The sequence below is a fragment of the Strix aluco genome, chromosome 16, assembly GCF_031877795.1.
Source record: "Strix aluco isolate bStrAlu1 chromosome 16, bStrAlu1.hap1, whole genome shotgun sequence".
Classification (NCBI taxonomy): Eukaryota; Metazoa; Chordata; class Aves; order Strigiformes; family Strigidae; genus Strix; species Strix aluco.
In genome coordinates, this window is record NC_133946.1 from 15,676,950 (window position 1) to 15,703,419 (window position 26,470).

The 26,470-nt window shown below is 37.2% G+C and overlaps 1 protein-coding gene across 1 annotated transcript in view; it reads left to right on the forward strand.

Moving 5' to 3' along the window:
• The window catches only part of OTOG (otogelin), a 106,461-nt gene that overhangs the window by 78,144 nt on the left and 1,847 nt on the right, over positions 1 to 26,470 (forward strand). Inside the window, exons 37-55 of the mRNA XM_074841775.1 lie at positions 454 to 622; positions 1,582 to 1,718; positions 2,753 to 2,842; positions 3,232 to 3,415; positions 5,913 to 6,133; positions 7,036 to 7,174; positions 9,296 to 9,490; positions 10,385 to 10,597; positions 11,369 to 11,473; positions 11,846 to 11,956; positions 13,176 to 13,277; positions 13,733 to 13,831; positions 15,654 to 15,694; positions 16,805 to 16,880; positions 17,802 to 17,980; positions 18,779 to 18,883; positions 19,314 to 19,433; positions 20,746 to 20,791; positions 25,343 to 25,422. Of these exons, the coding sequence (XP_074697876.1) occupies positions 454 to 622; positions 1,582 to 1,718; positions 2,753 to 2,842; positions 3,232 to 3,415; positions 5,913 to 6,133; positions 7,036 to 7,174; positions 9,296 to 9,490; positions 10,385 to 10,597; positions 11,369 to 11,473; positions 11,846 to 11,956; positions 13,176 to 13,277; positions 13,733 to 13,831; positions 15,654 to 15,694; positions 16,805 to 16,880; positions 17,802 to 17,980; positions 18,779 to 18,883; positions 19,314 to 19,433; positions 20,746 to 20,791; positions 25,343 to 25,422 (2,412 nt within the window). The remainder of the gene's footprint in view (positions 1 to 453; positions 623 to 1,581; positions 1,719 to 2,752; positions 2,843 to 3,231; positions 3,416 to 5,912; positions 6,134 to 7,035; positions 7,175 to 9,295; positions 9,491 to 10,384; positions 10,598 to 11,368; positions 11,474 to 11,845; positions 11,957 to 13,175; positions 13,278 to 13,732; positions 13,832 to 15,653; positions 15,695 to 16,804; positions 16,881 to 17,801; positions 17,981 to 18,778; positions 18,884 to 19,313; positions 19,434 to 20,745; positions 20,792 to 25,342; positions 25,423 to 26,470) is intronic.

The window sequence follows — 26,470 nt, forward strand, 5'->3', positions numbered from 1 at the left end:
TACACATCGTGGTTTTTGTAAGTGCTATAATACACTGGTTTGGGCCTCAGTTTTCTGTGTTTTACGAGACTGGTTTTTCGGCAAAATACGGTGCTTCATATTGGACAGTGGCATTTTTTTGATATGTTGCCCTCCATAAAGAACATCTTTCCAGAAATCCCTGTTATTATTTCTAGCTTCCATACTTTTCCTTCTCAACTTCTTTTAACATGAAGTTAAAAATTCAGTAATGCTGTTCTCTGCTTTACAACAAGACAGCAGTTTTAAACCGTCCTCAGGATGGTTGGGTTTTCAAATGTGCTCTTCACTTGTAGCTTCCACCAGTGTCATGGGGATTCATAAGTATTCTGTACCTGAAGAATGTGAGCCCCTTTTTTGAGCAAATACTCTGCAATATTGTGATACTAATTTGGTAAGAATGGTAACCTATGTCTTTTATTAAATATGCCTTAGCCAATCACAGAGAATGAGTGCATAAAACACATTTGCTTGGATGGACAACTGATCCAAGTTAATAAGTCGCAGAACTGCCCATACAATGCAACTCAACCCAGCTGTGGAGTTTTAGGATTTGCTACTCAAATGAATGGTGACAAATGCTGCCCAAAGTGGGAATGTGCATGTAAGTTTTAATTATGCAGTACTTTTGAAGTTAATTTAGGTGACAATTTAATGCATACTGAAGCAGGCTAAGGACTAACACTTCTATACTGTGGCATAGAAACAGAAGATGCATATTGTATGGGTTATTCATTGTCTAATGCAATTTATAATTCTAGCTCTACATCCAGAGAAATGAAATCAAAATGCTCCTCTAATGTAGGATATTTCTTACCCAGCTTTAGATGTTTGCAGTGGACATGTCTAGGTGTGAATTAGACCCATCTTGTCTTGTGTCTAATCAGAGGACACATAGTTGATATAGTTGGTGGATTTTTTTGGTTTATCTTAGATCTACTTCAGGATGAGAAGATTCCTTAGACTCTGTTAACAGTCTGGGGACTCTGGAAGCATAGCCATACTGTAGTCACTCCCATCAGTTACCCTGAATTGCGCAGGAGGAATCCAAACCTTGAAGAAAACTCAATTTAGTCCATAATACCAAAGAAAGAATGCAGCAATAAGCAATGCAAATTTCTGCTTATGCTTTAGAGTTTGAAATAACTAGGAGTAGAACTCCAAGCCCTTGGAAACATAAAAGCTTTAGCAATAAATAAGCTTGGGAAGAAGGAAACTTTCCATATGGGCTACCGCCTTAGGAACAAGACTAGAAGGGAACTAAGGATCATGTCATTCATGGTTTTTGCTAGTTTTGGGTTTGTAAAAATTACAAACCTCTGCTGGCAAGAACTGTAAGAAAATAACTGATTGCGGAGGCCTGCACATTGTCCCGCTGAAACAGAATTTGACTCTGCTGTCCATTTACAGAGACGCAACAGTATCAAATATAGTTGAAAATATGTGCACATCTGTCAAACTTAATCTTGTAACATTTATTGTTTTATCTTAATATTTTGTAATATTTACAGAAATTTTAAAATAAGTTGGAAAAAATGTTTAATTCCTTTTTCATTTTCTTAGGTCGTTGCACAATTTTCTCTGATCTGAGCATTGTAACCTATGATGGAAATCACTTGGCTTTATTCAAAGAAGCATCCTATGTTGTTAGTCAAACTCAAGATGAAACTATAACCATCCATGTCCTTGACTGTAGAATGGTAACTAACATTTATCAGCTAACAAATGGCTCATAAGATATGTCTTAAATGGAAGGGCATAGTAATACCACACAGTTGTGGTTAATTATTCACTTCTGGCCAATACCTACGAATTGTATTTCCACTTTACAACACTTACGAATTGTATAGGACTTTATCACCTGACTGTGTATACGTAGTTCCTTCTGAGAAATTTGCACTGGAAACACCAGTTTTCAGAGCCATAAAAGACTGTAGGATTGTCAGAGTAAATTAGACCACCCTGTTCATTCCAAGTCTCTGACAGGGGCAAATATTTGTTGTTTCAGAGGGAAGAGAGAAACTGTAATGGCTGTTCTGCCTGATGGGTAGCGTAGATTGGCTTTAAGTCATGAAGAGTTAATTTCTTGTGAGCCTTTACAAAACTCTTTAAACTCCAGTCTCTTCTATGAAGGCTAGGTAATTTTGATGTCCATATAAATGTCCATCACAAAGCTTGATCGCAGGTAGTACCTTATGGCAGCTAATTCTAGATGACTGATATGGAGAAGGAGATCTGTTTATGACTTTCAGATCTGTTTTTCTGTTGTATTCAGTGATTTCTGTTTTGTTCAGCACCTTGTAGCTTAGGAAGTATGGATGTATTTCTGATCCATTGCTTCTGTACTGTTCATATACCATATAGATTCATCATTCCCAGTCTTGTTTACCCTCAGATATGTAGTTCATTTTTTATGCTGTCCAAACAGCTAGTCTGGCATTTTTTTTTTTTCCTGAAAATCTTTATTTCTGTTGTAATTTCAAGACTGGATGACAGAACACAGTTGCTGAACACAATGAAGTCATAATATTTTGTTTGTTTATTTTGCAAGAATGCTATCTAGATGAACTTTGTAGTCCAGACTTGAAACTACAACAGCAGCAGTTTTCCTCTCTTAAAAATATACCCCTTGCCAAAATCCTTAATGTCCCAGTACCTAAAACCAATAAGCAGTTAATGTAAAAAGATTTTGCACATCATGACTATGGCTGATGTATTTTTGCTTTCTCCACAGAGTAATTCAAATTCAACTTCTTTGTGCCTGGCAATGTTGAATTTAACCTATGTATCCAACCAAATTATTATCAATCGTTTAAGTAGAAAAGTAAGTATTTTGAGGGTTAGGTTTTTTTGCCTTTTAGATAGCATCTTACTTCTGTAATCAACTACCTCCTCATGTGGATACCGGAAATTGAAGTAGGACAAAATAGGCAATTTAATTCATTGTTCCAACTTTGTAATTTAGTAAACAGCTTGTAAATTCAAAGAGTCAAATTGTGATACAAGGACTGTTAATGAGGTAAGTTGCAGAGCAAGGTACATAAATAATACAGGTACTGAAGAGACTAACAGTTTATCTTTGTGGGGGTGAGCCTGACTCCTTTTGAAATTAGTTATGAATTAGATTCCTTAGCTGTTGAGAGTCTGCCTTTAGTTCTTCTACCTCTAACACTTGGTACCTGACGTTTAACATCTTTTCTGTGTGTGTTTTAGATAACAGTAAATTCAAGATTTGCTTGGCCAACTGTTAGAAAATATGGATACAAAGTCGAGGATTCGGGCTTCAAGTATGCAGTTGAGACCCCAACAAAAATCAGAATTCAGTGGTTTCACAACACAGGTGTGATGATTATTGAGTTTAATAGTACCAGAGAACCAAGAGCTTTGGGACTATGTGGTAAGTATAGAGTAGTTCAAGAAATAAAGACGTTCAGATGCTTTGCTAGGGAGGCACAATTTTCCTATTTATATAAATTATCTTTTGCAGGATCTGGCCCAAAAGAGTTATTGCAAAACTTTGCAAAGTTTAAGATACTATTAAAATTAAATTATTATTATTAAATTTCTTAATTGTTGAAATGATGTTTGATACCTATCTGTATAATCCATAGTGGTGCCTCTAACTGAAGCTTGTTTGAATCACAAGTATGATTGCTGTAACCAAACCCTAATAAGTCAGGCATAAATCCATAATGTCAAATAAGGTCATTTACAAATTTAGTTTTTGATATCCATCTGATAGGAAGTGATATGTGCTATTTTCAGTTTCTAAAGGTCAGAATTCACAGAAAACGTTAACTTGAGAGAACTAATCTTAACTTATCTGTTGGAGGAAATAGTTCAGAGGGAATTTCTTACCAGTAATGGGTTAAATTACCATAATGTTGCACTCTGTTAGGTCTGCTCAATAGTTTCACATAGTTTCTTTCTGAAAACATAGCTTTGAATAAGCTGTTGGTGCTGTAGCTCTTGCAAGCCTGTATTTGTTGATGTAAATCCCCACTGTGACACCTGAATCTGTAAATTTATCTGCTGTAAATTGGAGCTGGAAACCAGGGTTACATAGTTCATATAATTACAGTGGATATCTTTCCAGTTTCAGAAAGGGCAAATGCCTGTAGCTCAGTATCAAATACCCATGATAGTTCAGTCCAGTTCCAAGTTCTGCAGACAGTAATATGCTACTCGTAAAGGAAGAGGGTTTGAATTTACTGCCATTTTGAAATTGGATTATTACCTGTAACTTACCTTAACTTTTGTTTTAAACATCATTCTTGCTCTGTTCTGCTAGTTGTTACTGTAATTAGATTAAATAGAAACAAGAACATAAAGACTGTATTGATTCAAGTTATCCTGAAAGTCTCTTTTGCCTTTACCTGTTTGAGTACTGTGATAGGGACAATTGGGAACATTATATTCCTGGTTTACAAGGCGCTTTAAGTAGATGACAACACATTTCCATGAATGATGTTCCAAGTCCAACTTCTTCAGAGAATGTGCTGTATTTTTCCAGCATTCATCTCTGATTGGGATTCTCTGCCTAAGTCTGGCTGCACAGTGCTGTGTGGTGCGACCTACCAGAGCCTGCTTTAAATGAGCTGGTTGTACTGCATCCATTCAGGGTAAATTAGTCTACCCTGATCTCCTGTGCTTTCTGTGTTAGTCTGCTTCTTGTATTTGAGCTTTCTCAGATGTCTTTTGGCTGAACTGCAGTACTGATAGATCCTGATTTCTCAGCTTCATGGAAGTGATAAAACTGAAGGCACTGTTACAGTTTTGTAGCACAAGCATCCCTTGGAAGGATCTGTGTCAGAGACAACGGTGTCTTTTACAGTGGATCGGGCAAGCGTGGCAACTGGTGAAAAAGCTGGTGTGGGAGATGAGGAATGTGGGAAGGGACCATGGACATCTCCATAGCAAAAGTGGTGAAAGAGAGTGCAAGCATGTCAGTTTTAGCTGCAATCAGATCCTGCGAAGCCAAATGTGAAGCCTTAGTTTTGCTGTGTTAAATCTCCTTGTCAATGTGTAAGAGAAGAAGCAGACAAAGGTATCCCAGACATGATAGCAATCCCTTGAAGTCTCTCAATCATCAAGTACTTCCTATTTGTGTTGCACAGACTCACAACCTTGTAAAGTTCAACCAGAAACTTTTTTGAAATGGTTACAGTTTCAAAAGCTGTTTGACACTCTGAATGCCTATTGCTGTATCACTGATTGTCAATGGCTCACACTTGTCATCAAGAATTGGTGAAAAATGGTAAAACAGACCAGTTCTTTAGAAAAGCATTAAATCTATAAATAGTTTTTGAACAGATAAAGATTTAGAGTTACCATGCAAGCTTGTGGAAACATCAGAAGAAAACATTCTAGAAGTCTGATACAAAAGTCTCAGAAAATGTGATTAGGATCAAAGAATGGGGGACTGATCCACCATTCTGCTTTTTTGTACCTGCTGGCTCTTAAAGGACCTTCCCGAGGAGACTACTATAATACTTGGATGTTCTGTGTGGACCAAAGTCACTCTCCGTATGTCACATTGCTTCCTTTGCTTCAAAGTGTTTCAGAATTGTCAACTATCTTAGTTTAAACACAAACTTTGATGCTGCCTTCCGAGTGTGCCATAGCTGACCTCTCTGAACAGCTCTTTGATATGCAATAGATTTCCTTTCACCCATCTTAATTCTTAAATGCATCTTTACTTTTGCTTTGCTTAATTTGTCGGAATTTTGTATATTTTGATCTACCAGAGACCTTCCGCGTCTGTGTGGGTTGTGATATTGTCACATTGTGTAGGTTTTTTAAAAGCTATTTACTTTTTTGAATGTGCCACTTCAAACATTCTTCAGAATGAACAGTTTGGTGTTAACCTGCTTTTTTTTTCTGTTAATACACAGGTTTTTGTGATAGAAGCTTGGAAAATGACCTGATGCTACCCAACAGGATGGTTTTAAGCAAAAGTGATGCTCTGTCGACTTTTATAGACAGCTGGCAAGTGCCAGACACGTTAAAGTATGTTGGAGAAGACAGGCATCAGGAAACTAATTGCTCAGTCATGGACTGCTCAGAGTGCTTAAGACTGGTGTTGAACCAGACCTTCAGCAGCTGTCATCCTTATGTATGTTAACTATTTCAGAAGCTTACATTTTGAGACACATGCAGTTCTGATACAATTTTGTATACTTGATAATTTCATTAACGTGAAACTCTATGTAACCATATCTGTGGAATGAGATGCATACTTTTTTGTCTATACAGTCGCAAGGTAAAAACAATTGAAGAGTGTTGGCAGCTTGATAGGAGAGAGAGTGCAACTAACACAATCAGAATTCATAATATATCTGTTAGTTTTGACAATACCATCTAATTTATAAAACAGTCCCAGCTAATTCAACTGTATATGATGTAGAGCAAAGTAAAATAAAATAGTTTTAGGATTTAATTAATCCTTAAGTGTTCAGTAATTTAACAAGTTCCAAATCACAGTAGGTGATCTGAGAGCCTGCATTTTCAAAGGCTCTAGAGACAAGGAGTTCCAGGTTAGAGAGATAAGAGGGTAGAACAGACCATTTAAAGCAAACCTAAAGCAAATAACAAACTCAGTGTGCAAATAAAGTATGTCTTTGTGCTCATATGAGTCCACTTACCATTTCACCTTTTATATATTGGTGAATCTGATGAAGAAGAGGCCAAAAATAGACAAAAACAGAGGTAAGGAAGAACAAGGAACAATGAGTAATTATGCCTTCTATTGGAAAAACTGTATTAGCTCTTGCCTTCGCACTTAGAAAAGATGAAACAGGAATATAAGGATGACATTTTTTTCAATACTAAGGAAGCCTTTTAAGTACTAGTAGAGTCTCTCTGTGTACGCCAATGAAGGCTGGTGGCCTCTTGCTTACTGTGAACCAGGAACTTTTGATCTCAGTGTTTGTAGCTGATATTCAAAAAAGTCAGTCTGTTTCCTGCCTAGCCAGGGTCTCTATGAAGGTGCAATATTTTCTATTTTTTCTTTATTAGGTTCCACCGGAGGTATTCTGTAATATATGGGTTCAAGACACTGAGTACATTCGAAATCCATGCATTTCGCTAGCTGCCTATGTGGCAATGTGCAACAAATTTAATATTTGTATAGAATGGAGGAGCTCTGATTACTGCCGTAAGTATTCTGCATGTATGCATACCTCTAGTGTACACAGACAAAATTTGCCTAATATAAGTGTTACTGTAAGTTGAAAATACCAGTGCTCCTTGAGTCCTCCCATACTTTGGAAGTCATTATTGACATAATAAATTTAGTAATTTTTATGATAGAGTTCAAAGCAGTGTGCAAAAGGAATCAGGATCGTTATAGCCATTTCACAGATGGAAAAGGTAAGCTAAAGAACCTTGCTAAGAAGTCTACCTCTGGCTTGTAATAACTGTAGAATCAAATCTTCTCACTTGCAGTATAGTGTTCATTTCTCTTAGCCACTTTCCATTGATAAAACCAAAACACAACAGAATTGGTTGGGGAAAGGAGGAAGTCAAAGAAAGTTCTGTGGTACTTTGAATTGGTGATGTCTGCTTGATGCTGTTCCAGAAAGCTGTGTTTGGAGAAAGGATTAGAGAAGTGAAACACTTTTGAGATTAGATGGAAAGTAAGGAGTAAAACCTGAGAGCTAGAGTATCCTGGCAGTAGACATCTCCCATAGAAACATACTAAAATATGAGGCCAAGTGGGATCTGTAGCTGTCAGTGGAGTAAACAGAAAATTTGGATTACAGCATCTCTTTATGCTGTCAATGATCACCTAGGAAAAGCCCCACGCAGTGATAACGTAGGGAGGTCTGTGGTTTCAGTGCTTGAAAAGGGAAAGACTGAAGCGCGATCCTCAAAAATAAGACAATTCACTGTACATAGAAATCATAAGTTATGTCGTTTTTTTAAGTGATTTGAAGTGCATACATCTGTACAGTCTTCATGCAAGCAGGTCATAATGCCCTGCAAATAATAGTAATGGAGTCTAAAGCTTAAAAACGGTCAATTTTTTAAAAAAATCTTCCATTTTTATGAATTTTACTAGCAAATAACTGTTTAAAAAGGGACCTTACAAAATATATCTGTAAATATAGTTATGTAATCCATCCACTGTGACGGGACACTCTTATTTTTACACCACAGTGACCTCTCGTGGTGCGTCCCTAGCAAGGAAGAACCATGAAGTTACATCTTGATTTTGTGATCACCGAGTGTTGAGTGTTGATATGCTGTAGACCGATTTTTTTAAAAGCCTTAGTTTCTCTATTTACAAGGCTGTAATAGATATTTCCTGCGGGGCATTGTGGCCATTTTTTTTTTTTAGTAGTGAGGAGCTGAATAAAATCAACCTCCTTTCCCAATTAATCTTTAAAATCTAAACTGGAACCTTCTTTATTTTTGAGCAGACAGTCCCTTTGTGAACTGGACTTTGTCTCATTACCATGAGTCCATGTGGAGTTGCTGTATGATTTAGGTATCGTTACATGATGAGGATCCTATATTTTGGTAGTTCACAGAACCACACTGTTGGCATTTGTAGTCATTCTCCATTTGCCATATTTATGCAGCTTTAATCACTGTTTTGAACCAATGAAAGATCATGTTAAGTTTTCAACAGCAAAAGTTAAGTCAAAATTAGATGCTTTTTTGGTCTGTTCCTGCATGCACCCATAGCATGCCAATGAACTTACATCAGTAGTGTAAAGAATGTTAAATTTAACTGTATTCTTTGCCTTAAAAATAACACACACAAGGGAGTAATTAATGTCATTATCTATTAAATATAGTAATGAATTCACCCCATTCTTTATAATTCCACATAAAGCAATGCTGAATTTGCCTTTACATACATATTTTTGTAGTTGACAAAGCTCTGCCCTTTAGTAGTCAGTGAATCGTATTTAGAATGATTCCCAACAGTGTATTATTAATCTGTGCAGTATTTGCAAATGCTTTGGAAGTTTAAATTACTTTGTGTCAACACTGTTGCATGGTTTGATACCCTTACTGCTAAAATGCAAATCAAAGCCTGATGAAAATGTTACTACAAGAAAAAGAGAAGTAAAAGTGCTCGCAACTTCCTTTTGTTGGAATTTGTCATATAGAAGGTAAGTGGTCTGTATCAGTGGTTTAGGTTGGTAGATCCTACTGAATTGGCAAGCACAGGAAGTTGACAAGACAACAGTAATATCTTCTCTTAGATACTGCCTCTCAAAAGATTACAACTTCAGAATGAGTGATTTGTTTATTTCCTTCCTAGCTTTTCCGTGCTCTGAAAACTTCTCCTATCAGGCTTGTATAGCTGCCTGTGAGGTTCCAGATAGTTGTCAGAATAATGAGGTTGCTTCTCTGGACTCAGATTCCTGCTCGGTGTTGACAGAAGGCTGTGTCTGTGCTGGAGGGACCATCCTTCACCGAGCTCACACTGCTGTCTGTATTCCTGAAGAAAAATGCGGTATATTTGGATGTGATTTTCTTCTTTATTATCTGCAAGTTGGTGGTCAGATAATTTGTTAGTAATAAATCAAATTCTGGCCTGGTGTTTTGTGGTTTCTGCATATGTCATTCAGTTGAGGATTCTAGATATTTAGTAAACATTAACTGTACAGGTGAGCAAACAGGGAATGTCCTTGTGATGTACAATTTTGCTCATCTTCTCTCAGCTGGAGGATGCTCTTCAAAATGGAAGGGTTTGCTTATGTTTATGTTCTAGTATTCTATGTATGTTAGTCTTGGTCTCCTTTTCACCTAGCCCTCTGCCAAAGGTCCAACATATTAGTACTAAATGGCATTCAAAAGACATACAGCAACAGTTAATTGCACATTTTGAATAATACCTGTATATGTCCTCTATGTTCCTTCTGCCAGCTTTCATGTTTATTTTGGTTACAATTCTTTCTGAGCGCACCAAGTTGTGGACCAATACTTAATACTAACAGCATAAACCTTACAGATGTAGTTTATTATAAATCTGATTACATAAAGCACCATAAATTACTAACAGTTTTGCAGTGTGTGAAATACAAAAGTAACTTCTTTTCAGATCACTGCTTTAAAAGCAAAGGATTAGATTGGGATTTTAAATGACTAACCTTGCAGTGGAGACACAAAACAAAGTGGAGGCCCTGATCCTCTGGAGGGTATTGAGCATCTTGCTTTTTCCCATACCAACTCAGTCTTGGACTGTCTCCTCTTTCACTTTTTTGTGGGGTGATGGGGATAGATGATGCCTTTAAAACTCTGGGATTTTTTTTTATACTTCATAGATCCACATCCGCTGTGGAAGAAAATGATGGTCAAAATTTGAAGTAAAAAGGAATTAGTTCTGTTTTCTGTTGTCCTGATCTAGCTTGTACAGACAGCTCAGGAGCCCCTCATGCAGTAGGTGAAATCTGGAAAACTTCTTTGAGCGGATGCTGTATGCAAAAATGTGTTGACAGTGAGACCATTATTCCAGTGGAGTACAACTGTTCAGATATCCATGATTTAGACTGTCAGCGATTTGCAGAGGTGGCCTTGCTTGTTCCTGGTGATCAGACATGTTGTCCTCAGAAGATCTGTAGTAAGTATTCCTTAATGATTATGAATACTGTTCACTGGAATGTGCAGATATCCTTTCTCCGTGGTTTGTTTTCCTGTTACACATCCTACTTTTGAAGTGAATGGAAATTACTTTGGTTTGAAATTGCAGATTATGTAGAAAACTGTAGAAACTTTGGACTATTTGACTCAATATCCAGTAGGGTCTGGGGGAGAGGTCGAGTGAGGGGACAACGGTTATAAGGACTGAAATAGCACAGTGTTTATTTGGATATGAATTGTGTTTCTCTCAGCTGTACAGGCTACTGATTTATTTTTTTAATATCCAAATACAAATAAACGATTAATTCAGAAAAAAAAAATCAGATGATTGTTTATCTAATTTACAAAGTGAGCAGTAAAAAAAGGATGTAAAAGCTTTTTTTTATCCTTATTTAGCTTAGAAAGTCTATTTTCAGAAAGAAATTGCAAGCAGTTTTCATGTTTTAACCACCTGGGATGATGTTTCAGTGAGTTTTCCACAGGAATGTTGTTTTGTTTGTTTTGGGTTTTTTTTAAATTCTCACAAGGAATTCTAGTTTAACTTTGCCTCCATGGAGAGTGTTGCAAATGCCAGACACTTCTGAATATTGCCTCATGGTTTTTTGCTGGTTTGTTGTGGTTTTCATATGCATGTTGCTATTTGGAGATTTGTGGTATCAAACTGCAAATACCGCTTGCGACTGCTCTATTCAACTTATAAATGTGTAAAACAGTTTAGAAGGTTTTCTTTTTCTTTCCCTTTATGTAACAGTTTGTAATCAGAGTCTTTGTGAACCCCTGATCCCCGAGTGTAATGGTTTGGAAAAGCTGGTTGCTTACTACAGTGAAGAATCCTGTTGTCCCAGCTATGTTTGCGGTAGGTTTCTTTTGAAAAGGTAGAAACTTCTACCTTGTAGAAGGCATTCAGTAAACTAAGTAGATCAACTTAAAAGCAAAAAGGTAGTTAGTGTATACATCATTGTTAGTATGGCCATTTACAAAATTCTCTTTCATCTAAAAGCTCAGTGTTGGTCTGTGCCTCAGTCTGAGCAGATACAGTGATGAAGGAGTCTTGTGTTTAACGATCAGGTGAGAATGTCTTTGCTCTCTTGCAATACAAGGTAAAAGTTTTTCTAAAGTATCTTGTAGTATATCTCTGCTCTCAACTGCCATTTCTTAGGGATATAGCATAACAAAGGAGGAATGCTATACTTTGTATAAAGAAATACATCTGTTGTACTTCTTTCAGAATGTGATCCAGCAAAATGTGAACCAATGGAGCAGATGCCAAGCTGTCAAGATGATCAAACACTGGTTGCTGCTCGGGTGGAGGGTACCTGCTGCATTTCCTATATATGTGGTAGAGTATCCTGTCTGGTTGAGACTATAAGTGTTTTTGCATATACAATGATGTCTACTATTATCTTGCCAAGTAAGGCTCCTTGTACTACTTTAGTTCTCCCAACATAATAAGGCTTGAAAGGGTTTAGAAAAAGAGGCATTAAGTTTACAAAACATAAGAAATAGCAACAATCACCAAGAGTCACAAAACAGCTTTGTGCAACTGAATAGTATTCTTGGGTCATGTAGAGGAGTGGTGGTGGGCTCCATGGATGAGGAAGTTAAGGGCTTTTAAGAGACTCTGCATGTGTGTGGACTAAGCTGCATGAATATTTTATCTGAAAGAAAACTGAAGTTATATATGCTCTTGCTCCCTGTATCCTGTTGTATCAGCTATAGCCCATCTTACTCATTGATAAATATTCCGTATGAAAGTAGTATGCAAATTTGTGCAGTTCTTCTGGGGTTTGGCTTTAATGACTTATTTCAATAATAAAAATTGCACTTTTGGCATCAGTATAGGAGTTCCAATGTTACCATACAGTTGTTTACAGTATGATAATAATGTGATAATGAAGTCCTATGGAATCTACTCTGGTTTTGCACATAGATATCTGTGAATCAAAGGCTGAGTTGTCTTGATTAGCTCTTCCATGTGCAAAAATTTGAGTGTTAATAGAAAACTTGAATTACATGTCTGTTATTTACAGTAAACAGGGGGTCACTTTGATCATGTGATAGCAGTGTGCTGTGTTTGGTTCTTCTCACTGTCTGCACAGCATCCTTCTGTCTCTTTTATGATATAATGAGTCTTTGCACTGTACATGTCAAAAAGTACCTATTGTGTTTTTCATATGTGTTCCAGTGGAAGGATAATACTGGGATCACAGGAGATGCCCTTTATTGGGGATCAAAGATCCTATAATTCAGACAGAGGAGCATTCCTGAAAACTTGTTTCAGGGTGACTTGGTAGGAGAGAAAATCTAGCATAATTTTTCATGACAAAGAAAATCCTGTTTGTTGTGATCTGATTCACAAACAATGTATTCATTCTTTTAGCAGGGGACAAAGAAAAGCCAAGCTGCACTGAAAATTAGCCTCTTCTATAGGGACTGTAAGGGATGAATGCAGAGTGTCTCTGTTCTCTTTCATATGCGGCTGTTTCTTATGGGCATGTTTCCTAGGCAGTAGTAAAATTTCTTCCTAGGTTTTAGATTTAAATAATTGTTTTCTCCAGCATGCGGGGCTTGCTCTGATCAAATACCCAAATGTCAAGAAGGAGAAGTTCTTATTGTGGATGGCAACACTACAGAGAGGTGTTGTCCTACATACCAATGTAGTAAGTCTGACTTGTTCTCTGTTACTTAAAATATCAAAATCATGTCAAATTTTGTAGTATGATTTAGTGCCAAGAATGGTGGATTTGAGATACAGCTTCACTTGTGCATATAAGCAAGCTATCATCTGTATTCCCGAACAAATAATCTTTACTTTTAGAATTTCATGTGCCTAAAGCATTATCTGAATATCTGTATCATGGAGACCAATGAGTAATTTCAGGCCCCAAATTCTGGAGATTTAAAACTGTTTTAAATATTTGCCTAGAGTAGTTGTACTCCACACTACTCTTACCTGATGGCTAACAATTAAATTATGATTATTAGTATTTTCAAGTAAGATGTTTTCTAAAGTTATTTATTATTAATAAATAATTTACTATCTCGTGATTCATATTTCCATTCATCAAAATATGACAAACTTGTGTTTATTGGACTTTCTTTTCTTTAATTTTAGTTTGTGAAATACATCGTTGTCCTGAATTCAGATGTATGCTAGGCATGTCTTTGGTGGAGGTATGGAGCCCAGAGAAGTGCTGCCCCTTTCGGACATGTGGTAAAATGACTGATTTTCATTTTATTTGCCTTAGAAAGACACTGACAACAGCTTTGGCCTCTTGTGTTTAAATCTGGTTTCAGCCAGCTATACCACTGTGATCTGATCATGAACAAATGATATAGAAAAGCCATCTCATGGTACAGAACTACTTAATCTGGTTTTCTTGCTTCATGAGGGTGATAGCATACTGTAGAATTTGCCTGTCCAAACTAAGTGACTTATCTTGAAAATTTTGTAAGGGTTAGTGTATTGGGTTTGTGTGGCAAGGTTTTGGTAGCGGGGGGGCTGCAGGGGTGGCTTCTGTGAGAAGCTGCTGGGAGCTTCCCCCATGTCTGATGGAGCCAACACCAGCCGGCTCCAAGTCAGACCCGACGCTGGCCAAGGCCGAGCCCATCAGTGACGGTGGTAGTGCCTCTGGGATAACGTATTTAACAAGGGGAAAAAAGCCCCCCAAAACTGTACAACTTCAGCCGGAGAGAGGAGTGAGACTACGTGAGATAAACAACTCTGCAGACACCAAGGTCCGTGCAGAAGGAGGGGGAGGAGGTGCCCAGGGCTGGAGCAGAGATTCCCCTGCAGCCCCTGGTGCAGCCCATGGTGAGTCAGGCTGTTCCCTGCACCCAGGGAGGCCCACGGGGGAGCAGAGACCCACCTGCAGCCCGGGGAGGGCCCCATGCCGGAGCAGGGGGATGTGCCCTAAGGAGGCTGTGACCTAGTGGGAAGCCCACGCTGGAGCAGGCTCCTGGCAGGAGCTGTGGAAAGAGGAGCCCACACTGGAGCAGGCTCCTAGCAACACTTGTGACCCCAGGGGGGACCCACGCTGGAACAGTCTGTGCCTGAAGGACTGCAGCACACAGAAGGAACCCATGCTGGAGCAGTTTGTGAAGAGCTGTAGCCCTCTGGGAAGGACTAACTTTGGAGAAGTTCATGGAGGACTGTCTCTTCCATGGGAGGGACCCCATGCCGGAGTAGGGGAAGAGTGTGAGGAGTCCTCCCCTGGGGAGGAAGCAGCGGCAGAGACAAGGGGTGGTGAACTGACCACAACCCCCATCCCCTGCCCCTCTTGTGGCAGGGAGCTGGCAGAGAAAATTGGGAGCAAAGTTGAGCCTGGGAAGAAGGGAGGAGTGGGGGGAAGGTGTTTTTAAGATTTGGTTTTATTTCTCATTACCCTACTCTGATAAATTAAACTAATTTCCCCAAGTTGAGTCTGTTTTGCCCGTGATGGTAATTGGTGAGTGATCTCTACCTGCCCTTATCTTGACACATGAGACTTCTGTTATATTTTCTCTCCCCTGTCCAGCTGAGGGGGGGGAGTGATAGAGCGGCTTTGGTAGGTACCTGGTGTCCATCCAGGGTCAACCCACCACAGTTACTAAATTATTTATGGCTAAATTAAAAAAAAGTTAGGGTCATGGGTTAGGAATTTGCTAGTTTACAAAGACAGTAGTACATCTCTTTGTGATGCCTCAAACACAATTCTCTGTTGCTTTATATTGATTATAATGATTGTCATCACTGCAAGGAGGCTAGTGGCTAGAGTGGTCATCTTTTTTTTAAGATGTTCAGGTGGACTGCTGTTGATAACAATGTTGTAAGTTGTTATAATAAGTAAATGTGGTCATAGAACATAGTATTGGTTTTCAGGGTGGAATAGAAGTCAAACATAATTCTGGACTCCCCAGATGGGTATATTTCAAAAACTAGCAGAACTTCTTCAGTGATGACTTGTAGATCTGGAATTTCTATTCTGATGCTCTGTTTTAAGCAAATGGCATATAACTTTCTAAACTATTATTTCTGTTATTGTATTTTGATTTAGAATGTGCATGCGAAACAATCCCCAAACCTCAGTGCAAACTGGTATGAAATTCATCTTCTTTGTCAGTATTCTTTTATTATTTTCTTAATAAATCTATTTATCAGTGTCTTACTAATAGTTTTATCAGTGAAATATGAAATGCCATGTCATTCTTTTTTTTAAATTGCTTTACAAGAAATATTTATAGTTATGAAGCTAGTTAAACTTAAATATCTTGCAGAATAAAATGGCTGTATAGCATTGGTATTTCTGGAATTTTTTATAACCATATCCTGCCCTGAAGTAGTTGTAGAGTGGAACTGCTTTCATGCACCTGAGAATAAAATTTTGGTTTTAAAGTGTCAGAACTAAATGCTTTAAAGCATCAGTGTTTTGTTAATATTATTTGTTATAGCAAATATGTTAACATACATCATGCGCTTAGACTGCTGACTAAGCAGAACTTGAAAACTGTATTTCATTGTGACTTGTTCTGCATTACAAAAATACTTATTAGCATTGCTGGGTTAGGTTCTCAGTCAGTACTTTGCTTTAATTTTGCTTGTCGTTATTTTATCCAGAAAATAATATTGCAATAGGAATAATTTATAAAAATTATGATTTGGAGTCCTAGAAAGGAATTGGATATAGTACACATTTTTATGGAGGAAATTAGAAATGCTTTGTAAGTAAGGTTGTTGTTAATACTTCATTTCATAGATGAAGTAACTTGGGCATAAGGAATCAGGACTTGCAGAACTATGCATGCGTATAAACAATAAAAGGCAAAAATAAATAGTACATCTGTGCTATGGCAATACTATTTATATCCATTAAGTTATTCCATGAAAGAATACACTCCACACTGCATGGAGATTTCTGTACAAAGGCAAGCCACTGCATTTCATTGTTGGCCTGCTGTAGTCTCTTCTGTCCTAAATGTCTGCTGTAGTGACACCAACAACCATTCTTGTTTTTCAGGTGCAAAAAAAATTCTTATTTGGTTATTACTAAATTAAATGACCCTGTTGGTGATGAAAGTATATCCAAAATAGGTTTTTAGGGGGAAGAGATACTGCTACTCAAATCCTGAAGTAAAGGTGTTTAAAAGATCATACAGATAAAGCATTGTTGGTTTCACTACTTTTTTTTTTCTGCTTTTATACACTTAGGGGCAGAAACTTCAGATAGATGAACAGTTTCAGAACAGTACAGAAAATATCTGCAACTGTATTAAGTACAAATGTGGTAAGTCAGAAAATAATTTAATTCAAAGAAATACACTTTCAAGTGCTAAGGTAAATTAGGAATTATAAAGTGGATGTTCACTTTGAACGTGATACTGAGGAGGAAAGAATTAACTGACATAGTTCACAAATAGTGTAAGAAAAGGGAAGAAAATAGCACCCCTCACTAAATATTTGATTATGGCCTGTCCTTGTATTCTGTTAGTGCCTGCAGCAGGAGGTCTGTGCAGAGAAATAGCAGACAGTTTTGGCAAAGTTGGATGGTGTTGACTAAGCAGCCTGCAAGATTATCCAGCAAGTCACACACTCAATGTCCACATAAAGAAAAGTCCCACTAACCCATTATGGGACTGCTCAGGATCTGGTAGACATGCTTATAATGCTTTACGAGATCAAGGATATCATTCAGCACCATGCAAATTCATCCCAGAGCATGCCCAATAGCATTTGGGAAAACTCAGGAAAAAATACCTTTTGTGGGGCATGCAGTTGGCCAAGAGTTGGGACTGTCCTTGCCTAGATTTCTACAACGAAGATGTATACTTCTGAGCTAATAATCCTCTGTGCCCTCAATAATCGGTGGGGAGGCAGATATTTCTCAGGTATATTTCTTATCCTTATTAGTAAACTTATAAAACAAATCAGTTGAAGAAGCCTGGACTGTCATTTTGGTGGTGCAGCTAATAGAATACTATATATTTATTTAGATTACATGCATGGTTATATTTAGAATAATTTGATGATTGTAGTGAAGCATTAGACTACTGTTAACAGTTTATATTTGAAAATCTGACCCATAATTCCTAAAGAGGTAGAATAGCTTTTTCCATTCCTGTTTTACTGTTCGAAACATTTTTTAACGGAGTTTTGATACCAAGCTGATTGTCCTGAGCATGCTGTTTATTTTTGTGCTTTCTTGTAGTGAGAGACAAAGTTTGCCTGAGTAATGAGAGAGGTGTGCTGTTTCCTGGACAGACAATCGTGGAACACAGTGCAGATGGCATTTGCCATATTTCTTATTGTACAAATGTGATTGATCCCTCCACTAAACATTACCAAATAAACACATCTTCAATAGACTGTGCTGTCAAGTGCGAAGCTGTAAGAATTGCAGAATTTTAGACATGTATATTGTGACTGGTGCTCTTAATTACATTTCATTGGGTTTTGTTGAGTAGATTACAGTCATAGGAACAAGATGGGAAGAGATCTCCCTCTAATAATGTGCTACTGCACTAATGATAGAGATTTGTAGAAGTCTCACTCCTCTCACTGTGTTCTTCCCTGTGTAAAATCACACAAACTAACGTACATAGCATACTGCCAGCTTGGACTAATAGCATCCTGCCACCTTGCATCCCTTGATAACTTTAGCTGCATTATGCACAAACGGGTACAAATTCCTTGGAGACATTAGCTTAGTAAGAACTGGGAAGAGCATAATTATAAACAGAAGAATAATTATTAATGTGGTGAAAACAGCTTTATAAAATAAGCAAATTATACCTTGTCTTTTTACAAAGTATGATAACATTACCATGGGAATATTATATAGATTACTTTTTCTCATTATGTACATACTTGATGTCTAATGTGTAAAAAGTCAAAATTTCAGTGGTTCTTGAAGTAAGCTGTTAGACTTGCAGCTGAAAATGGTAGAAAGACCACTTCATTCTCTCAGAGTTAGAACTCTTCCCTATTTACTTCAATTAAGACCAAAGGTATTTTATAAAAGTGTTATGAATGTACAGTGTGTACAAATGTAAGCTATGCAGTTTTGAAAGTTATTTAAAAACTGTCCCCATAATCAGATACCTGAAAAAATCTGCCCATTACAGTAGTAAAATGTTGAGCTGCAAGATGGTCTCATACAAGGAGTAATCTATTTGATTTTGGCAGAACCAAGTCTATCAGCCTCCAGAAGATTTAACAACTTGCTGTGGTAGCTGTAAGAATTTATCTTGTCTCCACACTTTCAGCAATGGCACAGTTTCCAATTTTAACGTAAGTTTCTGTGTCTTATTCCCTCAAAAGAGTTAGAAGTAAACAAAACAATTGTGAGATACTGTACACGTGTTGCTGTATAAAATGTGCAAAGAGAAGCTTTATTTGGCCAAATACTGGGAATAGTTTTGCATGTATACAACATTAATTTCTTGGAGAGTCAATCACATAGCTGTCTACAAAGATTAAGGGGTTTTGATATATCAGAGAATTATCATTGACCTGACTCTTTTGGAACCTGCTTAACATTTTATATTTAGTGGACTTTTAAGTTCTGTACTTAAACAGAACTTTAACATGCATCTAAGTTATATTTTGCTATAAGTACTACTTTTGATTCAGACAAGATCTCATTCAATTGATTTGTATTAGAAATAGTTGTATTACTGTTTTTGCTCAGTAAAGTTTCTGTTTTACAATTTTTTAACAGCCTGGTACTGTTTGGATTTCAAACTGCATCAGATACGAATGCACCAATACAGCCATAGGAGCAGTTCTGGTTTCCTCTTCGGTTGGCTGCCCCCCCTTTAATGAAACTGATTGTGTGAAGGTCAGTATTCAACACATTGTTTGCATTCCAGCTATGATTTATGTTTGCATGAAAAGACTAACACTGAAAAAAGATTTTTTTACCTCAAGAAGGGAGAAATTATAAATTGTTACAATGCCTGCATTTTTGCCCAGACTTTTGAAGGTGAAAAGCTCTAACTATACACATATAGTGTGCCACCAGACTGCCCAGTTACACAGCTGGAGAGACCTCTTCTTATTCTCAGAAAACTTTTTTTTTTTTCCATAGAGGCTTGTAATATTAAACTAGACTTCATACAGCTGTCTGAACTTGGATGCTTTTCTGGGCTGGACTTCTCCTTTCTAACCGATTTTCTGTGCATAGCAATTTGATTCATCGGAGATTAAAAACATTGAAAAAAAGCAAAGATTTTCTGAATATCAGGAAGATCTTTTCTACAGTGAGACATAAGGTTTTGTGGACTAGTTTTGCAGCAGAAGCAAAAGGTCTATTTGAGTTTTTGAAATGAGATTAGGCTAAGTGCCAGGAAATGTGTGCAGGGAGCAATCTTGTATTGCTCTCTAACTCTACAGTTACATGTGGATGGGAGGATGCTTTCCTTAACGAACGATGGTACACAAGCAGGGTACAGTCCTAAAGGAACTAGGTGGCTGTAGTTCTTTCTCACGGATAACAATGGATTGGTTCTTCAGAGAAAGTCTCAGTTATGTGGCTGGTGAAAGGCTTTTTGCTGTTCTAGATGAACTAAAAAAGTTAAGGCGGAGAGATAGGTCATCATGGCTTGAGATAATGAGGTGGACATCAAAAATAGAACTCTCCTTCAATGTAATCCTGAGAGAGCTTTTAAAAAGCTGCAGCTATTCTTCCCACAGAACTCTGGGGAGTGCTTCATGCTACTGCACTGCAGACAGCCATGAATCTCCGTTGTGGGGAGTGGGTGGCTTCTCATTTAGATGAGATTTCTTCCTGCTTTGAATTTGGAATAGTTTTTTTGTGATTGTCAATATGGCCTCTACAAGAAGTCAGGGGTTTACTCTAAGTAACACGTGATGGAGTCAGACTTAACACAGTCATTCTCTCTCCAAATGTGGCATTTTGATAGCAGATGATGTTTAGTGGCATTCGGTGATAACCACTTAATACTCACTTGTGCTAAAACAGTCAAGTTAGATCATTTACAGCCAAACCTTTATCCATTCACCAGAGTGCTGCATTTGCCTGAATAATGTTGCAGAGCTTTATCTGAAAGATATTTCTAATAGTGCAGATATATGGGAAAGAATGTTTGAAAAAAATCAAGCTTTTTCCTCTTTATTTCTCTCTTGATCAGGTTGGAGGCTATGTTGTGCCATTCTTAGAAGGATGCTGCAAAACATGTAAGTGGTTAATGACGGTTCTTGCCTCACAAGTCTGATTTGTTGTTACCTTAGAAATAAGGTTGAATTTTTCCCACATGAAAGCTTGATTCACTGATCTCAAAGGCCACACTTTTCCCAGTTTTACTCATGCGAGTACCAGTGAAACTAGCGGAGTTAAATCAGAAGAAAGTAGTTTAACACTGAAGGGTTTACTCCACTGACAGTGATTGTGGCTGACCAAGTCACTAAAACTGCTACCTTGAGTATTATGTAGTTCTCACGTAAAACTCCTCAAAATATTAGTTACTGCATTTAGTATAACAAAAGGTACTTTGTTTTGGCAGGCACCTTAAAACATGCTTCATTTACATTCACATCTTCATATCTGGTAAAAATAAAGATTGATCTATGCAGTTTGTAAGTTAATCTGTAATGATTAACTGATTGTAATATAGTCCTAGGTTCCATTAACAGATGTAGTTCAGAAGCTTTCAGGCAATATCTTTTAAAAGAACTTAGAATTTAAAAATTCCCTCTTCAGTACCAGATATGTTTTGACATCTAAGAGAGCTAATAAAGGTTTTCTGGGGGGGGAAAAAAAAAATTCTCTTAGAACATGTTCCAAATATGCTAATTCTTAATATGAATCAAGAGCTAAGTACACTTTTTTCTTTAGTACACTATGTACACTGGTACATAGCTGAAACATTTTGTCTGATTTAATGAAGAACTTAGCCTAAGGCAGGCACCTAGCCTGAAGCATTTAACCTCAAATACTTGAAGTTGACAATGTTATAAGCAATTGAAAAGCAGATTTTATACTGGGCAGTATCATATTATCTATAAAAAGGTGCAAAAATCTCACTTCATGTGCATAAGTGGCTGGAATAGTGACCTAAAAGCTGAAGATAGTAGGAGATAAAGTGTGGGAGAGAGCTGGAGAAAAATGCAGGGATTTCCTGCTGGGTGGGATGGACTTGATCAATCATGACTACCAAATATTGTACCATGTGCACAGTTACTGCGGTAGGATATGTGTTGCCAATTGGGAGGTGCCTCTCGGTGTTACTCATTATGTATAACATCCTGTAGTACAAAGTTTATTGAAACTGTGGAAGATTTATCTTTTTTTCCTGCTCCTGATCACTGTAAGGGAATGGTAATATCTCCTCATGCTTTTTCATGCTGATGGACCTCTCTTTCAATCACACGTCCTAGTTCTGTAGCCAGTTCTCCATAGGCTCTTTGAGATTAGTTTTTGATTATCTGATATTACCCTTCAATGCCTTAGCAGCCATATAAACCAGATTCTGAACAATTTCTTAAGACCATTAAAAATCCATTAAGCTACTTTTCAGCAAGGCAGAAGATCTTGCTACTATACTTAGGGAAGGAGCATAACCACACTCTTTAATTAAGACAAAAGTAAGTTATTAATCTGGAGCATGTATTACAAAGTAAAATTAAACACTTGAAAAAATCCAGTGATTTCTGAGATGCATTTACAAGCAGATTCAAATGATTTTGATTTCACAGCTGTTTATAGACAAGATAGTAATAGTACCTCTATAAATCATGCAGTTCATCCTGACTCCAAACAAATCTGGCATGAGAGCTCTTAGTCAACTGTAACTGTGTGAGATGTTTATGAGAGGGGTTATCAGGTTTTTGTTTTCTTTTGAAATACTTTACCATTAGAAACCACTGTGGTTTTTGCTTGCAGCTTTAAGTGGTATTTGGGAAAGAAGTCCCAGGCGTTCCATCAAAACTGAGAGAGTTTTTACAAATACTTCTCAGAGAAAATGATATAATTTCTTTCTTGTAGCCCCAAAGGTACCGGATTGTCTTAGTTATACCAATGTAGATCAGATTCTTCCTGGTTGACGTTAGGCTTAGCAATGAAAGTAATACCTGGACATGGTCCTGAGCTGCTGACACAGCGATCCCTGCGTGAGCAGGGAGGTGGGACCAGATGGCCTCCAGAGGTGCCTTCAACCTCAGCTGTTCTGGGATCCTGTAGTATACAGACATTTTAAGGTTGAATTCTTTTCTCAAATATGCCAAAACCTAGTAACTCAGAAATGTTTCATACTGATAGGGAATCCTCTGTAACATGTTCTCTATTCAATATGTAATATTCTTACCAGGTTCTTCAGTGTCAGTGTTCCTCCCATTCCCTGTTAGCCCAGTCACTCCTACAGCCTATGCTAGCTGTTACACAGGTACATTTCCGGGAAATACGTAGGACCAACCCAAACAGCATCATTGTTGATTTCCAACAATGTACTCCCTGATAGGAGCATCAGGCCTCATGTTACCCAATTATGCCAAAAGCTGCAGTGTAGTAGAACTGCTGATGGTTCAGAGTGGCTCACATTTTGGTTTGGTTTTGTTTTTCATTTTGCACTGTGTGGGCGGTGCATTGTTGTTAGCCAACAATGTACTGTTGGTAGTAACTTGCGTAGTCTTTAGCTTGCTGCATGTGTAAAATTGCTCTGTTTAAAAATGTAAGCTAATTGTTTACAGGGTTGTAGAACATAGAGACTAATGGCTTTGCTTGTTAAACCTTATTATGTAAGCAACATTTCCACAGATGATGTATCATATAGTTTTGCTTCCAGTGGCATATACAGTAGAAGCAGCTCACTTCTTTCTCATCCATATTAAGGACAGTATACTGAAAAGAGAGAGCCTGTGTTTTCTCCATGAAAATTATCTTTGTTCTTTTTAATAGAGCAAGTTAATTTTTTGAATTGTAACATGATATGAATGCAATTGTTTTGGCATTTGTTTTGTGAAAACATCTCTGTATTTCTGTAAGAGAAATGTTGACTGTAATTTCGTACATCACTGAGTGATACATCCTTCATTAGATTATACTCATGACTCTAGGAGTACTACGCTGAAATCTATATTTACTCTTGCATATTGACATCACTTCAAATGACAATGGTGTTATGAGTCAACCCAAAAACCAAGCAAGGATTTTCAACCATACAGACTGTGAAAAAGAATCCCATTGTTATACGACGTGTATAAGATGCTCACATGTTTTGTGAAGTTGTTCATGGAAAAGTATATTATGTTGTAGAGCTCATTAAAAGCCACTGGACATTAAAATACATCCATGGAAAGATGTTATATATTTATTTCTTCATGAGATCTGATATACTTTAACTATAGCCTGGATGAAGTCATACCCACAGCTGCACTGAATTCTCCATCCTGCACACCATATATAAAGTAAAAGAAGAAAGGACATGAATAGGACTGTGAAAAACATGAAATAATGGTGAGTTTTTTATTTTCAAAAACAATTATTTTTTTCTTTCATTCTCAATATACTTTTTCCCTAAGCAAATATAATTCAATGATAGTCAAGCAGTAGCCAGCCATTTCTGATTGTAGATTTTTATTTGCTTCCAGGAAGATTCATTGCTGTCCTTTCTTTCATATTCTAGAAACTTCAGCTATGTCTAGAAACAGTAAGAGGCTTATGTATTTAAAAAAAACTAAAACACCACAAAAAACATTTCTCTTTGAGAACCAGTATTACCTGGTTTGCAGTGATTAGAGCAGGGAATTGGATGTTGCACATCAAGATGTAATAAATTTCTGTCACAGTTCAGTACTGGGTATTGATCAAACTAGTGAGTCTTTCATTGCCCTTGCTTTTCTGGAGCTAACAGTATTCACCTTTGGTCAACATCTTTGGATTTCTTGGCGGAAAGAAAATGCAGCTCTGTAAGTGGAAAGTCATGTGTGACTGCATCATGGTGTGTAAAATCTGCTGTGAAACTGTGGAAGCTGTTATAATGGAATGGACTGTTGATTTCTCTTACAGACCTACAGTGTGATGTGGTTTCTTCAGCATAGAGAGGATCATCATAAGAAGATCTGAACTGAACTTTATACTGAACTACTTTGTTTTTCTTCAAATGTTCAGGACTCCCTTTTTAAATTAAGTTTAAGTCCGCATTTCATTTCATGATTTTTCTTTATCTTTTTTATTTCATCCATATACTTTGTACATACTTCTGTGAGAAAAATTGTGGAAATAACACTAATAAAAGTGTAAATAAAAAAATTAATTTGTTCCCTGGTGTTTTTTCTTATTTAATAAAAACATACAGACATATAAAGCCCCCTGAAGCCCTATTCTTCATCAGATTCTGCTGTTAAGTATTCATTTTAAACTGTTTAAAAATGCAATTGCTACTATTAAAGTTTGTTACAGTTATTTAATAGAAAATGCATTTTATGCATTATTAACAAGACGACTTCTCACAGGAGCAGTTGATCAGTTTTACAAAAATTTTTGAAAGACAGTGGACTTACTCTTAAGAGGCTTCTGAGTGAAGAATGAACCTTTTATAATTGTTATTGAAGATATAAGGATACAGATACTTTAATGCATGAAATAGAATAGTTTTAAAAGCAATACAATGTATAGCTAATGTCACTTTTTCTTTCTGTCTCTTAACCCCATAAAATGTTCAGGAATGTTCTTGTCTCTGAAATGTTTAGAATTTTGAGCTGATATTTTTTCAATCAATGCCCATTTTGCAGGTAAGGAAGATGGCAAATTCTGTAAAAAGGTGACTGTTAGGATGACTATCCGCAAGAATGACTGCAGGAGTAACACACCAGTAAGTAAATAACTATCACCATTTCTTTTAAAAGAAGAGAAAAAATATAAGGAAAAACAAGAAGGAAGAAAGGGAACACGAATTCCACAAGACTGTTGTCTGCATCTCTTTCTCGCAGAGACAGAGGTTTCTGTGTTTCATAGAACTGTTTTAGTGTTTTCCTACTTTCTCAGCAATCATCTTGTCAAATAATAAGAGAAAGGGGGATGTGACATCTGCTTTTGTATGTGTTTAGGTGCATGTTGATTTAGTGCAAATCTAAGGTCTCAGTTCACCCTATAATGCAATTATTATATGCAAACTAACTTGGATATAACTGAATCTTGCCAGTGATATACTACAGTAAAACGGCTGCAGATGTGTTTTAACTTTCCATCTGTCTAAGGAAAGTATTTAAATGCCAACTTCATGAAGAAAGGAATCTTGGGTCCTGAAGGTTTTTTTAGACAGCAGCACGAGCATACTGTGAAATGTGTAGGAAGAATGAGGCACTATCTCTGTGTCTGCTGAAGGATTTACTGTAGGAGGACACCAATGGTGTCCTGCTGGGCAGTAAGGCAGTGTGAGCAGCAGCAAGGGTGCAGACAGACGTCTCATGTGAGATGTGTAAGAGCGCCTGGAAAAGCTGTAATAAAAGAGTATAGGGAAACAGCTGTAACCTCTAAAATGACTCAGAGTATGTTTTGTAGAGTAAACTGTTGAGCAGCCAGGAAATTTAGTCTCAGTGTCTCATTCAACCAGAAACACAAATCCTGACTATTAAGCTTGAAAAAATTATCAGTTTGTATGACTGTTTCTGTTACAGTCTGTATTACAGTTTTGGTATCATTAGTAATAATTCCCCTTGGCTTTCCAAAGGATGAATTCTTTATATTCCTCCTTCCTGATATCAATACAGCAACACTGCATCAGTGTATCACTGAAATTAATACTGTGGGGAGCTGTGGACAGAACATTTGGTGCTATGTTCAAGCCAAGGTTGTTATGAATACTTTAAAATTCAAAACTGAAATTGTTCCTCTGCATCTGTTAATAGCCAAAATCTGCT